The sequence below is a fragment of the Musa acuminata genome, chromosome BXJ3-9, assembly GCF_036884655.1.
Source record: "Musa acuminata AAA Group cultivar baxijiao chromosome BXJ3-9, Cavendish_Baxijiao_AAA, whole genome shotgun sequence".
In the NCBI taxonomy this organism is placed as follows: domain Eukaryota; kingdom Viridiplantae; phylum Streptophyta; class Magnoliopsida; order Zingiberales; family Musaceae; genus Musa; species Musa acuminata.
The window spans coordinates 11,482,390-11,496,620 of NC_088357.1; the positions used below are offsets into that span (position 1 = coordinate 11,482,390).

A 14,231-nucleotide genomic window follows, 5' to 3' on the forward strand; every position below is an offset into this window, starting at 1 on the left:
TTCCTTAAATTTATCATCTTAGAACACCTTCGTGATTATTAGTCAAATAAATCTTAAGAATATAAATTATGAATACATTTACTTAATTTTTCTTTACTGGTGTAAAATTTATTCAATAAAACAACACAATAATAATTGAGCATAAATTTCAATAAACACAATTAGGAAATATCAATAGCTAAGAATAAACATCATACTTTCATGCGAAAATTAATAATATATTATATTTTTATGCTTATATATTTAATAGACACATAAATATTTCAAAATAATACTTAAATTTTTTAAATAACGTAAGGAATTAATTTTGGATAATAATAAATTATATCACATTAATAATAATAAAATAACTATAATTTATTTTTTTCTTTAATTTTTGGAAAATTATTTATTAATTTTTATGGCATAATTTTGTTATCATTCATGAATTATGGTTGTTCGAAGAATAATAGTAAATCTGAAGGGTAAAAGTGGAATAGAGGACATCGATAAAAAATAGACAATTTCATAAGAGTAAAACCGATGTTTTGGTAGTTAAAAATATTTGATTTTGGAACGATAAAACATAAAAAAAAAAATATTAATTGAAATTAATATAATTTAAAAAGGTAAAATCAATTTTTAAGGAGTGGACCTACTATCGAGTCCTACAATAGTTCCGTGCCAACCAAAACCAAGGAGGAAACTCTAGCCTCAACGAACCTGGTCGTTGCTAGTTATCGTTACTAAAACACCACCACCATGACTAGGCAATCACTAGTGAGGTCACCATCTCCCTCAATAGCGACCCAAACACCACTACTAAGATCCCTATTATTCAATGGTGATCTACCATGTATAATCTTTTTCCCGATGAGGACTTCTATGCATGCTTTTAACACAGCATTGTCGTCCATCGCTTCACAGCCCTTGATTGGGTTGTCTTTGACAACAGTGTCAACTCCACCGCAGTAGCACCGTCACACCCAATAGTGAATACAATTGGTCGTTGACCAATTGCTATACCTTGGGCTAATTATATATTGCCCCCTATACTTCGATCCTATTAGTATTATGATATTTGTATTTAAAAATTTATATTAATTTTTTTATAGTTCTAAAAGAAAATTAAATAATCTTATTTGCTCTAACGTCGTCAACTGTATTGATAGAAAACACAACATGCGACACCATGTACTGAATCAATACGAAAATGATTGGCAAAAAGATAATTCCAATCATGATTCGTATTATCGATCAGTATCAATGTACCGACCAACTGTTGATATGGAATGTATCGAACTATACTAAGCATATCGACATATGATATACTGGAGTGTATCAATATATCATCCGTACTGATTCTTTTTTGCATCAGTACATATCGCCTGTACCGAGTAATACACTTCGCTATGTTAAAACCTTGATTTTAATATTCTTTTCATTTTTAGTACGTGCGATGTTGAAATTATCTTTTTACCGATAAAGTTACTAGAAACAAAAAATAAAATAAAATTATCTTGATACTCATCACTTCTGTATAGATCCGTTTCACATATTATGTTTTCTATTAATATAATTAATAGCATTATGACAAATGAGATTTTTTAAAATTATAAATACTTTATTATAAATATTTTAAATATAAATATAATGATACTAATAGGATCCAAATACTAATTAACCCCACTTCGACGACGAAAACATGCTCCTGTCTATGGTAGCGCCGACAGTTTCCCTGCTCAGGAAATATCTGCACCGTTGGATGATGTGCTTAAAAAAATCGAGATGAAGGGTGGGGATCAAACATTAACGGCACTGCCCTACCAATTTGAATTCAAACGTTCCTCTTTCTCTCTCTTCATCTTTCTTTATAACGTTATGATTTCCGTTCTCCCCTTCTTCTTCCCTCTACACCCCTTCGCTGTTATCCCCTCCTATCTTTCTTCTTTCCTCTAAACCCAAGCCCTGCGCTTGCGCTCCTCTTATCCCCTCCTATTTCTCTGATTGTAGTAATAGTAGAAGATGGAGGATGGCAGACGAACAAAGGAAGAGCCTTGTAGGGTTTCCTTTCGAGACGGCCGTTTGGCGTCAAGAAAAGCTGAAGAAGCTGGTTTACCTTTTCACCCTCCCCCTTTCCATTCTTATTCGTTGAACCATCTTTGTTCTTCTAAAGAAACCCGTGTAGGTTTTCGTTGATTCTGACGCTTCTTGATCCCGAATCCTCTTCGTTACTGTATTTTGATGGAAATCTTGTTGCTAGCCAGGGTTTTGATCTTTCTGCGCTATATGCTTGGTTTTCTTTGTGAGATTTTCTCTGTCTTGATGAAATATTTTATGGTATTTTTGGATCTTTTTATTTCTATTCCTCTCATTTCTTTTGGTTCATGCTAAAGATCCGATTTCTCCAAGGGTTTTTTATAGTCAGTATTGCGTTGCTATTATTCTTGGGACATTGAGAGGAAATCTTGCGAAGAGGATCCTCTTCGCAAGATTTCTCTGTATTGCGTTGCTGTTTTGCTAAAGATTTCTCTCTCTTGCGATCCTCTTCGCTGTTAGCCCCTTCTATCGTTCTTCTTTCCTCTAAACCCAAGCCCTGCGCTTGCGCTCCTCTTATCCCCTCCTATTTCTCTGGTAGCAGTAAAAGCAGAAGACGGAGGGTGGCAGACGAACAAAGGACTAGTAGGGTTTCCTTTCGAGACGGCCGTTTGGCGTCAAGAAAAGCTGAAGAAGCTTATTCACCTTTTCACCCTCCCCATTTCCATTCTTATTCGTTGAACCATCTTTGTTCTTCTAAAGAAAACCGTGGAGGTTTCGTTGATTCTGACGGTTCTTGATCCTGAAGCCTCTCTTCTGATTGTTTCTTTACTGTATTTTGATGGAAATCTTGTTGCTAGCCAGGGTTTTGATCTTTCTGCTCCGTATGCTTGGGTTTCTTTGTGAGATTTTCGCTGTCTTGATGAAATCTTTTATGGTAATTTTGGATCTTTTTTATTTCTTTTCCTCTGATTTCTTTTGGTTCATGCTAAAGATCCGATTTCTCCAAAGGCTTTTTTTAGTCAGTATTGCGTTGCTATTATTCTTGGGACATTGAGAGGAAATCTTGATCCAATTTTGTAGCTTTGAGGCGATCAGAAGCTGCCAGTTGGCTCGAGAGCATCGTCGGACCGCTTGGATTGCCTCCGCAGCCCACTGAGAAGGAGTTCGTATCCTGCTTGAGGAGTGGCATCGTCCTATGCAATGCCATCAACAGGATCCAGCCTGGTGCTGTTCCGAAGGTACTGTTGTCACCCGATTTTGATCCTTCTGATGATTGTGACATCCGATTTGTTTTTACTATTATCCGACTTGCTCTTTCTTCATGATGAATTGTGAAGGTTGTTGCTAGTCAATCGGTTGGCACTGCCTGGGACATCCAACCTTTACCTGCCTATCAGTACTTTGAGAACGTTCGCAACTTCCTAGTTGCTGTGGAGGATCTCAAGCTTCCCAGCTTCGAGGCTTCAGATCTTGAAAGGGTTAAGAGTCAATAATTTATGAACACAAAATTACTTTCTTTGTTCTGTTTTTCTTTTCTTTGAATAACAATATTTTTCTTGGAACAGGACACTGTGGAAGCCGGTTCAGCAGTCAAAATTGTGGATTGCATCCTTGCCTTGAAAAATTTTCATGAACTCCAGCAATCTAATGGAGAGAATGGACCCTGGAAACATGTCAAATCTCCAATAGTTCCATGGTCTTTTGGTCAATTGAGGTCGCCCGTTTTCTCTTCGGGATCAGTCAACGCTAGATGCTTAGACATGTCAGCAACTGCTGACAAACCACAACTAGTGAAGAACATGGATCAATGTAAACAGGGTAAGTTTTGTCTCCTAAAACTTTAATTATCTATGGTGTCACTGTAGACTGTAGCTTCTGGAGGTTTTCCATCATGAGAAGTGTATTTTATTCATATTAGGCCAATGGTTACTGATCTACAACGTTTTCTGAGAGTACTTCTCCATTGTTGGTAATTTCTTATTTGTTTAAATGCAGTGGATTCCCTTGTATCAATGCTTTCAGATTTGATGTTTAATTCAAAGGAGAACATTGATCAAAGCCTTATAGAGTCATGGCATAAAGGAAAAACAGTAATACTTCTTGTCTCTCAACTTATCATTTGATGTAGTGGTTACACGAGATATGCCTACATTTCATCTGAAAACACTTTCCTTGTTGCAGGATCATGTCAAGCTATTTAGCAAGATCATGTCAAGTTGTTTGGAAGGACAGCAGGTACATAATGTGATGATAAACCTATTGTAGTAGTAATTTATAGCAAAAAAATCCTTCCATTATGACATGAGTAAGAACCAAAGTTGTGTAGAATTTTACTGCATTTATGAAACTGAGAAAATAAGAGGTGCAAAGACCTAAGAATAATGGCATTAGTTTAACTAATCTGGATGCCAGTCAACACATACTTCTAGTTTCCAGTTTTACTGTATTTCTCCCAGCTTCATCAGGCAATTTATGTTTTGCATCTTCTATGAGGAACTTGCCTATAAAAGCAATGTGTTTCTCATGATTTTTTGCAAATCTTCAATAATGCAAGAAAATCTATGACACACGAATCAAATTGCACCATTAGATGCAACAAAGTGTATGAACAATCTGGGGTCGGCTGTGTGGGTCTGTTCCCACTATTAAGCTTCTTGTAAGGCAATATTCCTAAGTCCAGAAGTATCGAATATCTTTTATCATTTCTAGTAAAAGACCTTCTGTCTGCCTCCACCTTTCATATTAGTCCTACTTGAATCATCCTTATCTAACTGTGGCATCTATAGGTAGCTTCTGATTCTGATGACCAGTCCTTAATCAATATGTTTATACTATTTTAAATGGTTTCTCTTATTCATCAAGACCATAGCTTGTTTATCATAAATCTGAATATATCATATTCTATTTTCTCTTGGCAGTCCTAGAGGACCAATTTTGTCAACCTTGTTCCCGGCTAGGTCAACATCCATTTGACATGATCTCAATGATGTGTGTACAATGGACCTCAACTGCACCCTCCTGACAATACTTAATTGTAGATAAGGAACTAGATACTCAAGAAGATCCCTGCACTCTATGTTGACCCTAACAACAATATCTACTTTAAGGCACTATAGAGGTCACTTGTGGACATAGTGGTCTATCCCTACTAAACATAATTGTCATGCTAGGGGCACTATTATCACTTCTAGCAGGTACAACATTATGAGAAGCCTCTAGTGTGATTAACAATGGCCCCATACTACAGGATGACACTTCTAGCTCGCTAACAGTAGCCACGACTTGTGAGGCAACCACTAATACTTGAATAGAAACAACATGCAGTAGCTTCGAGGCCCATGGGATAACACCCTTGTTGAAGAAGGAATTTTTTGAGTAAGGAGGGTAATTTGGTGATAGTAAATCGTATATCTATATGTATACATTTATTTATTTTATGGTTAACAATGCTTTCTCATGATAGGTCAAATGGACGAAGGGTGATTGTAGGGATATACGTGCAAGAATCTAAATTAGAAGGATATGTCTGCCATCTTAAAGTTAATATGAATGTCTCTGTATTGTCTGATTTTAATGGGATATAATATGCGATATCCAAAAAGGGAATGTGAAGCAAAGATAAAGTGAGCATGCCACACTTGGTTTTCCTTACACCTTCTTGATGAGTGAAATTATGGCACTGTTTACTTACTGTTCAGTTTATAGTGGTATGATTGGCTTAAACGAGTCATGAGATTCATCTATCGTGCTTATGCATACAATTTTATTATACCTGCTGCACATCAACATGCATAGTCTACAAAACGTTTTTCATCACATATCATGTAATTATTATGCTTGGAATTATATGCATCCTTAAACGTTTTTCAAGTGCCAACTAATCCTTTAACGTGAATATTAGATATTCACTCATATAATTTTTGTTATATGTGACTGTTCTCCTGTTAGAAGTTTTCTTCTTCTCTTTATTTTAGTCTTGTTTAGATTTCAAAAGGCTAATGAGTTTCTCTAATACATTCACAAGTCGGAGTCAGTTCTTCAAGATCTTCTTTTGAAAGGAAATGTTATTGACAGTTGTTCAACCAAGGAAACATACAAGGTACATTTTCTTCATCTATCCAAATGCACTCAATAAATGAATTCAGAAACACTCATTTCAAAAGTCAATAGGTTATATATTATAATTTTTTCTTATAAAATTATAAATGCCACGAGTAACCTGCTGATACAACTGATAGGAAAATGTGCCCTAATACTAGTAGGATTTGTTTTGCTGCAATGCTTGCCTGTGAAATACTGAAACCTGATTCTGGTTGATGCATGATTATTCTTGCTTACATGCATTTAAATAAATATCTTACTAAGCTTAATTTATTTTTGCCAACACCGCTTATGATCTAAGATTACTGGATAACCCTATTGTCATGTATATGACATTTTTTGAGTACATATAGTTGCTACCACTTAAATAGCATAAATAGTGCTTTCCAAATACTTCTTGTGGAAATACATGCTGGTTGTTGCTAGGAAATTCTAAACTTCATCTTTCCCTTTGGTTAACACTTGCCTATGGACACACTTTGTCAAAGTTAGCAAACTAATAATTGTGTGATTAAGCTAGCATTTCCAATGTTGTTCAAGTTGTTAAGTGATAAGGTCACTTAAGAGATCATATCTTGTGAAATATGTTAAGAAATCTATGAGAATTATTCTCCTAACAAGTTGACCAAATATGATTTACAACTTTACACAAGGACAGCATTGATTTAGTTGAAATTCTAAATGGTCATTTCAGAAAGCAGCTAGTTAAACTTAAGAATTGGATATTTGACTACAAGCTAAATGCTTTTTGAGTAGATCCTCATGTTTGCAAGTAGCATAATGGGATGCTTAGAAAAATTTAGTATTAGACAACTAAATATAAGCTATGGTAAAATCATAACTTATGACTTGACCAAGATTTTTTAGCTTCCTTTTGGGAGAAATTGAAGGTATAAACATTATCTACACTTTAAAATTGCAAGGGTGGAATACTTCACAGTTTATTTATAGTTATTTAGGGAACAAGTCATAAATGATTCTGAATAGACATCTAGATGCAGCCTGAGAGCATATATAGTCTCGAGACTCTGGACCACCACTTTTAGTGTTTAAAAATTTTCTTTGGCATGAGCCACCGAGAAACATTATATGATGTTTAACCCGTGTTACTTATTTTACATTGGATTTAACAGATATATAATGAAAAATATCTGGCCAATGGAAGCACAGTATTGTATTAATAACCTTATGTTTCTTATAGGGATACACAAGATACCATGTCATCTTTTTGTGTTTGTTGACAGTAACAATCAACACAATAAACTATTACATTACCTTTAAAACTGCTAATGACATGCTGCATTTTTACACAGTGAATGTTGGACAGACAATCTAAAGATGATACCTTGCCTATACCCATTTCCTTAATAATATTCATGATAGTAGAAAAGTTTGGTCCACTGAAAACAAGTTGGAATGATGAACAATTGATAATTCACCATCTTGAATTAGATAATCTAAAACATTTATTTGGTGTTGCAGTGTTGTAGCTTTTGTTTGAGAGAAGGTGATTGTGATCACTGGTATAAACTGGAAGAACAAGAGAAGGAATTAATGGTAAACATGTGCTTTGTGCTCTTATAAATCAAGATGTTGGATGCTTTTATCTGTCACATATAGTAAAAGTTGCATATTCATTTATTTTATCATGTTTTTAAATGTAAACATTTATTTTATTTTCACTCTGATGGAAAAACAAGAGAATTAAATGATCTTGTCAAAATTATACATATACATACATATATATTTCCAAAGATGAAGCACTCTTTCTTAGAAAATGTTAATTGATAAAAGAATCTTTCTTAGGAAACATGATCACATTATGAGATGTATGTTAAAAATAATTTGTTGGTCAATTGAACCCATATGATACTTCACAAGTTACTAGTTCATCGACATTTAAAGAAATATACATGAGATTCATATATCGGGTGGTTCTTTGGGCATTGGGATAGTTGAAATTTTATCGACAAGGTGAATAAAGTTTAATTTTCAATTAATTTCACCTTCTGCTAAGTTTTAAAGTGATAGGAAGACAATACTGAAGAAATAAAACAATTATACATATGTTGCAAGCATCTCTTACTGTTTTCTGGGCACAGGTCACCAAGCTACACTAGACACCCAATTGTTTCATAACCTTATTTTTCTACAATCAGATGGAATGGCATGTGGTCCTGGTGTGTGTGCAACCTTCACAAAGTTTCATTTGAGTGGTCCCATGCCCAAGTCCACTGGTTGGCACAATCTCAATTTTTATTAATAGGCTGAGAATAAACCTCGTGGACAAAAAACCATGCTTGCATGTTTAATAGGTATAAGCTTCTATCTGTAATAAGATTGAGCAGAAAATCTCCATTAGGTTTTTATTGCAACTTATGGAATAATTATAGACTATTCCAAGAATCAGATAAGTTCACTTATTAAAGAATCAGATAAACTCTTCAGTCTTTTTATCTGTCTCTTCTTATAGAATCATCATCCAAATTGATTTGTTCTCATTAATTAATCTTATACATGTTAGTTTTTGTGCATGCTTGTTTGACTATTTTTCAATTTTCTTGAGGCATTTCACTTGCTTTGCAGGAATTAAAAGCTCTGTTATCAGAAACCAGAGTGCAGTTCATAACCCTACAGACCCAACTGCAAAATGATTTTACAGAACTAGGTAGGAAAGTGATTGCTTGTCATTGTATAGTTGCCATCCTACATTGATATTTTCTAGGGCAATCTAGCATCACTCACTTAGTGTACATGAGTTTTTACTGAGCTTCATTGGCACATGAAGTCCAAAAGCTATGTGCAACATTTGGAAAATCGACATAAGTGTGAACTTCTGTGTAGATTTTGCAGTATTTGCCTGCTCAATTTCTAAAATGCTGTCCACATCATCTAGGAATCCAGATTCATGAGCTCTCAGTTGGCGCTTCTGGATATCATCAGGCAATCAAAGAAAATAGACATTTATATAACATTCTTCAAGAACTAAGAGGTACATTTGCCTTGTAGTCTGTTTTCTCAGAATATATGATCAATAAAGATCTCACTTCCTTTCTTCAGGAAATATTCGAGTGTTTTGCAGGATCAGGCCAATCCTCAAATGTGAAGCAAAAAGTTGTATAGAATACATTGGAAATGATGGTTCTTTGATGATCTTTGATCCATGCAAGTCACAAAATACACGCAAAATATTCCAGTTCAATAAAGTATTTGGTCCAGCTACTACTCAAGGTAAGGTTCTTAGATTTGTTCATCATTTTGCTGTTCTTAAAGTTTCTGATGAAGATTAACAGTAAGTTTGATATACATTCTGACTGTACAGGTGAAGTATACAAGGAAACTCAATCTTTAATAAGATCTGTCATGGATGGTTACAATGTCTGCATATTTGCTTATGGGCAGACAGGGGCTGGTAAAACATATACCATGGTATTAACTTATTTGAATTTTTATGCTTTTCTGTTCTTTAAGTTTTATATATAATTCTGGAAATTGGTCACCATTCATTTGTGTTTGTGTCGTGCAATAGTGTGGCTCATCAAACGGATCCTGTGAGGAATTGGGGATCAATCACATGGCACTGAATGATCTCTTTCAGATATCAAGCATTCGAGAGGATATTAAATATGATATCCATGTCCAGATGGTTGAAATATATAACGAGCAAGTCCGGGATCTTCTTGCAGAAGATGGAGCAAACACAAAATATCCTTTTATGTTAATTTTTTTTTCTTTCCAACTGGATTCTGGTTAGATATCATAAGTTATTTTGATTTGTTGATTAACCATAGTAATACATTAGAGATCATGAATTGCTCAGGCAATGGTGGGTTGAGCATTCCAAATGCTAGTATTCGAGGTGTGCAGTCTACTGCTGATGTTCTTAACTTGATGAAACTGGGTGAGAAAAACCGAGCCTTTAGCTCAACTGCAATGAACCACAGAAGCAGCCGTTCTCACAGGTTGTCATAGAATTTTTTTCATGCTAGATACTCATTTTATGCCTAGTTGTATTTCTATTCATACTCATAGTGATCTTAGGAGATGTTTTATGCTTGTATGCAGTGTCTTGACAGTACATGTGCATGGTAAAGACATTTCTGGCAACACAATACGCAGTTGCCTGCATCTAGTTGACCTTGCAGGTAGTGAGAGAGTGGACAAATCAGAAGTCACAGGTGACCAACTGAAGGAGGCACAACATATCAACAAGTCCCTTTCTTGTTTGGGAGATGTTATTACTGCCTTAGCTCAGAAGAATTCACATATTCCTTACAGAAATAGCAAGCTTACACAACTGCTACAGAACTCATTAGGTTATAAACAGAACCAATATTCTGTTTCTTTCATTAAAAAAAAAATTAGTGTCATCTAAAATTCTAAATATTGTTTTCCTATTTTGTTGTAGGTGGAAATGCAAAGATGTTAATGTTTGCTCATGTAAGCCCAGAATCTGATTCTCATGGAGAGACAATTAGTACCCTTAAGTTTGCACAAAGAGCATCCACTGTTGAACTTGGCGCTCCTCATCAAAACAAGGAAAGCAGTGAAATCCGGAATCTGAAAGAACAGGTAAATTTTGTGTAACGTCATTAGTTTAATCTAAAATTTTCTTGTGGCATAGATAATGATCCTTGACTTTTATATGCAATAGTTAACTGTGATTTTAATATCCAAGCTTGTAGATAAATCCACTTCTGTGTTTTAAATTGTTCTGATACACTACAGCTGTCTTCTACCAGAAGCACAAGATCTGGTTGTATTTTGTAAGATAATTTAAGATCTGTCAATTACCCTAGTAGGCTTCAAATTGGAATATCTAGATATGGGTTGCTAATATTGTAAGATAATTGAATGGCCTGTCGTTTATCCAATTATATTTTGAATTAGCAATCTATAACTATACTCAGTATGGCTAACAAGTATTGTGCCAATGTCTAACAGTGATCCATATTAATGTGTAATGATCAATATTAGAAAGAAGCATTCCAATCTATAACAGTGAACTAATGGTCTAACTTTCTTGTTTCTTTTTTAATAAAGAAAAGAAAATGGACTCTAATGTATAAGCAAGAGAGATTGTTGTGCACCATCCATGATTAAACTTTTGCAGCCTTTCTTGTTCTCACTCCATACATGATGTTAGTAGTATATGAATTTAGACATAAAAGAACAGTCAGAAACAGTTTGTCCAGTCTTCTAAGGCATAAGGCTTTGAACAATCTGGACTAGATTGAGATAGTTGCACTTGACCCAGATATTTTGAATATTGCAATTGGAGTTGCTTTAATTCATCTTAAGAGTCAATGCTTCACCATTAGAATGGATTGCAAACACAGAAGTCTCAACCTGTTTGGAGAAGAATTCTAGCTTATGTTTTGGTTCACCAAGTGAATAACTTGCATTGTGGTGATCCTCGAACTCACATGATGGTTAGACATGATGAAACCATCATGGTTAGACATATGATGGTTATCCATAAGTTGCCCTTTCTTCTAATATTTGCTTTGCTCCTTTTAATTCATGTTTTCTGGGCACTACAGAATTTTTCTGACAGAGTCTGGTAATGATGGACTTACACAACCAAATCATATTGATATGAGCTATCTGCTTTTTTTCTATAAAAGTTTTTTTTATTCTGGCCAAATTCTCATTACATAGAGGACATCCAACAGTAGATGTTTTTGCAGATAGATAATCTCAACAAGGCTTTGATGATCAAGGAAGAGAAGTTCATGCATCCATATAAGCTAAAAGAGAATACACCTGTCTCAGAGAGGTCAAAACAAATGACGGACCATACTCCTCTATGTCCACGAAGACTGAGCATTGAGAATGGCAGTGTTCCAAAGGCTGGAACAACAGCCAACCCAGAGAGCAAAGTCTTGAAGTCCCCCATTTCAAGACTTAAATACACTACAGATGGTACCCTGACTTGTAACAGGAGATTAAGTTCCGAAGGATTGAGTTGTGAAAGTAATCAGAAAGAGCATGAAAGCTCAGTTTCACATGTAAGCATCAGCCTTCAACTATAGGCTTCCTATTTGATTTATTCTGTCCAGAGTGCTCTGATGAATTTTTTCTTCTATGTTGCAGCTATGTTCAAACATCGGTCCCGAAGCCAACGCAAGCTTGAACAGTGAGAACTTTGTAGCTGGTACCAAGTATTTCCAACAATCTTCCCCAAGTACTTGTAATACATATACACAGAGTAGGCTGCCAAGGATCGCGAGCAGTTGTACACTTGACAAAGATTCACTTAACCAAACCAGAAAATTGGATGAGGCCACACCAAATAAGATCAATTCAGTCACCAAGTTAGACACCAGAGATTCCAATAAAGGTGCTATCAGTAAAGGATCTCACATAAGAAAATCCTTGCAGAGCCTTGGCAGACTAATAAATGGTTCTGAGAGAAGGTAACCTGATCACACATAACATTTCTACCATAACTGATCAACCTATTTTTATGAGTAGATTGGGAAGTGAGTGCTCTTTATGCAGCATCAATATTATGATTTGTGTGTTTTTATTTTATTTTAATTTTTTGTTCAGGAACAATCAATGTCAAACAGAAACAGTATCTTCAAAATTTGTCAGGAACACTGACATCAACGAAAAGTCACCAGTTACTGCAGATGCCAGGTTAAGGAGGAGACAATCTTTGACTAACCTAGAAACATTAGGTTTGAGTGCATCAAGGAGATCATCACTTGGTGGAAAATCAGTTGATTCAGGTGAGTAGAAATCTATTTTCTTCTTTTTCAATTCCATCTTTTATATAACTAGCAAAATGGCAATTCATGTGGTGCAAACAATGAGTTCACATCATGCAGAAATGTTTCTTCAGCATCGAGAGAGATTTTTTTTCTCGTGTCTAGCGGTTCAGACTGTAGAAACACCATCCTCTTGAGTTGCTTTTTAATTTCAACCTTGCAGAAATGTAAACCTTAGCAACTTCTCATGCAATCATCTTAATTTATGTACCCAATACAATAGCAAATCGTGATGACAAAAACATGTCATCATTCTTCTTTACCTTCAGGCCTGTACAATCCTTCTCATTCTTCTTATTCTGCTTTTATGACCTTAGGTCAATCACATCTGATCCATATGTTGATGCTCGCTCTACCACATGCAATTCTAAAGACAACTCTATCACACACTGTATATTTTTTGCTGTTGAACCAAAATTTAAATCCTTGATCAGTACAATGTTTCTTTTAATATGCTCTCATATGGAGATTCAGTCTGACATTGATTCCTTCTTAGGTTCAAAGAATCTCCAAACTGCAAGGAGCCCGCCAAGAGCCCGTCCATCCGGGAAGGTAACAAAGAGATGGTTATGAACACAGGACTCAAAGAAAGAGTTCAGTTTTACAATGGAATTGTTTCACAATGGAAGCAGCCACCAGGATTGCTTCTTTGGAGAAAGATGTTGAGCAAATAACATGAAAAGGATTGCCTTGTACTGTTGTATCAGCACAAACTTAAGCAAGCCCATAGTCTCACCACGGCAGAGCAGTAGCTGACACAAATCATGTGAATCATTCATTCATCTGGAGTTTTGTCTCCGGCGAACAATGACTATAGTAATGTAACCCATCTTGCATTTGCTGTTCGCAGGTGAAGCTTGGTGTTATTAGAGTTATATTAGCTTGATCTTGTTCTTAGAAATAAGATGGAACAGCTCCCAAATTGGCAGCTTTTCTTGTACTCTATGCTCCCAAAATCTGTGCCCGTCAAAGAAGCAAACTCATTTCTCTTCTTAAATCAGAAGTTAATGATAGAATATCCATGTGCTCCTTTTGAGTTAATTTAAATTTTTATCCACCTTAAATGCTACAACACCTTATTATTTGTTGTTTTTTATTAAATAAATATACATCCTCTACTTATCTCATTTCTGTAGTTTAGTCATAGATTTTCTTATTTGTACATCCTCTGCGATTGTATGGTTAGATAGAATGGTATGATTGCTACAACATATTACTCGAAAAACAAGTTGGGTCGAATTAATTTCATCGAATCGAACTGACAACAACTTTGACCTTATCACAATCCAAGCCGACTCGATTTGTTCTGATTCATCTCTAATATTTAGAGGATTC

General features: G+C 35.2%; 1 protein-coding gene across 1 annotated transcript; it reads left to right on the forward strand.

The window, feature by feature from the left end:
- Window positions 1-1,904: 1,904 nt before the first annotated feature.
- On the forward strand, window positions 1,905-13,896 carry LOC103973906 (kinesin-like protein KIN-14A). The gene is made up of 20 exons (XM_009388579.3): window positions 1,905-2,092; window positions 3,100-3,257; window positions 3,357-3,497; window positions 3,585-3,837; window positions 4,015-4,109; window positions 4,201-4,254; window positions 6,044-6,118; window positions 7,603-7,677; window positions 8,707-8,788; window positions 9,017-9,112; window positions 9,181-9,351; window positions 9,443-9,549; window positions 9,650-9,825; window positions 9,918-10,082; window positions 10,186-10,436; window positions 10,529-10,692; window positions 11,811-12,131; window positions 12,217-12,539; window positions 12,676-12,857; window positions 13,393-13,896. The coding sequence occupies exons 1-20, from the start codon at window positions 2,005-2,007 to the stop codon at window positions 13,467-13,469; spliced, it is 3,054 nt and encodes a 1,017-aa protein (XP_009386854.2). The 5' UTR covers window positions 1,905-2,004; the 3' UTR covers window positions 13,470-13,896.
- The last annotated feature ends 335 nt before the right edge of the window (window positions 13,897-14,231 follow it).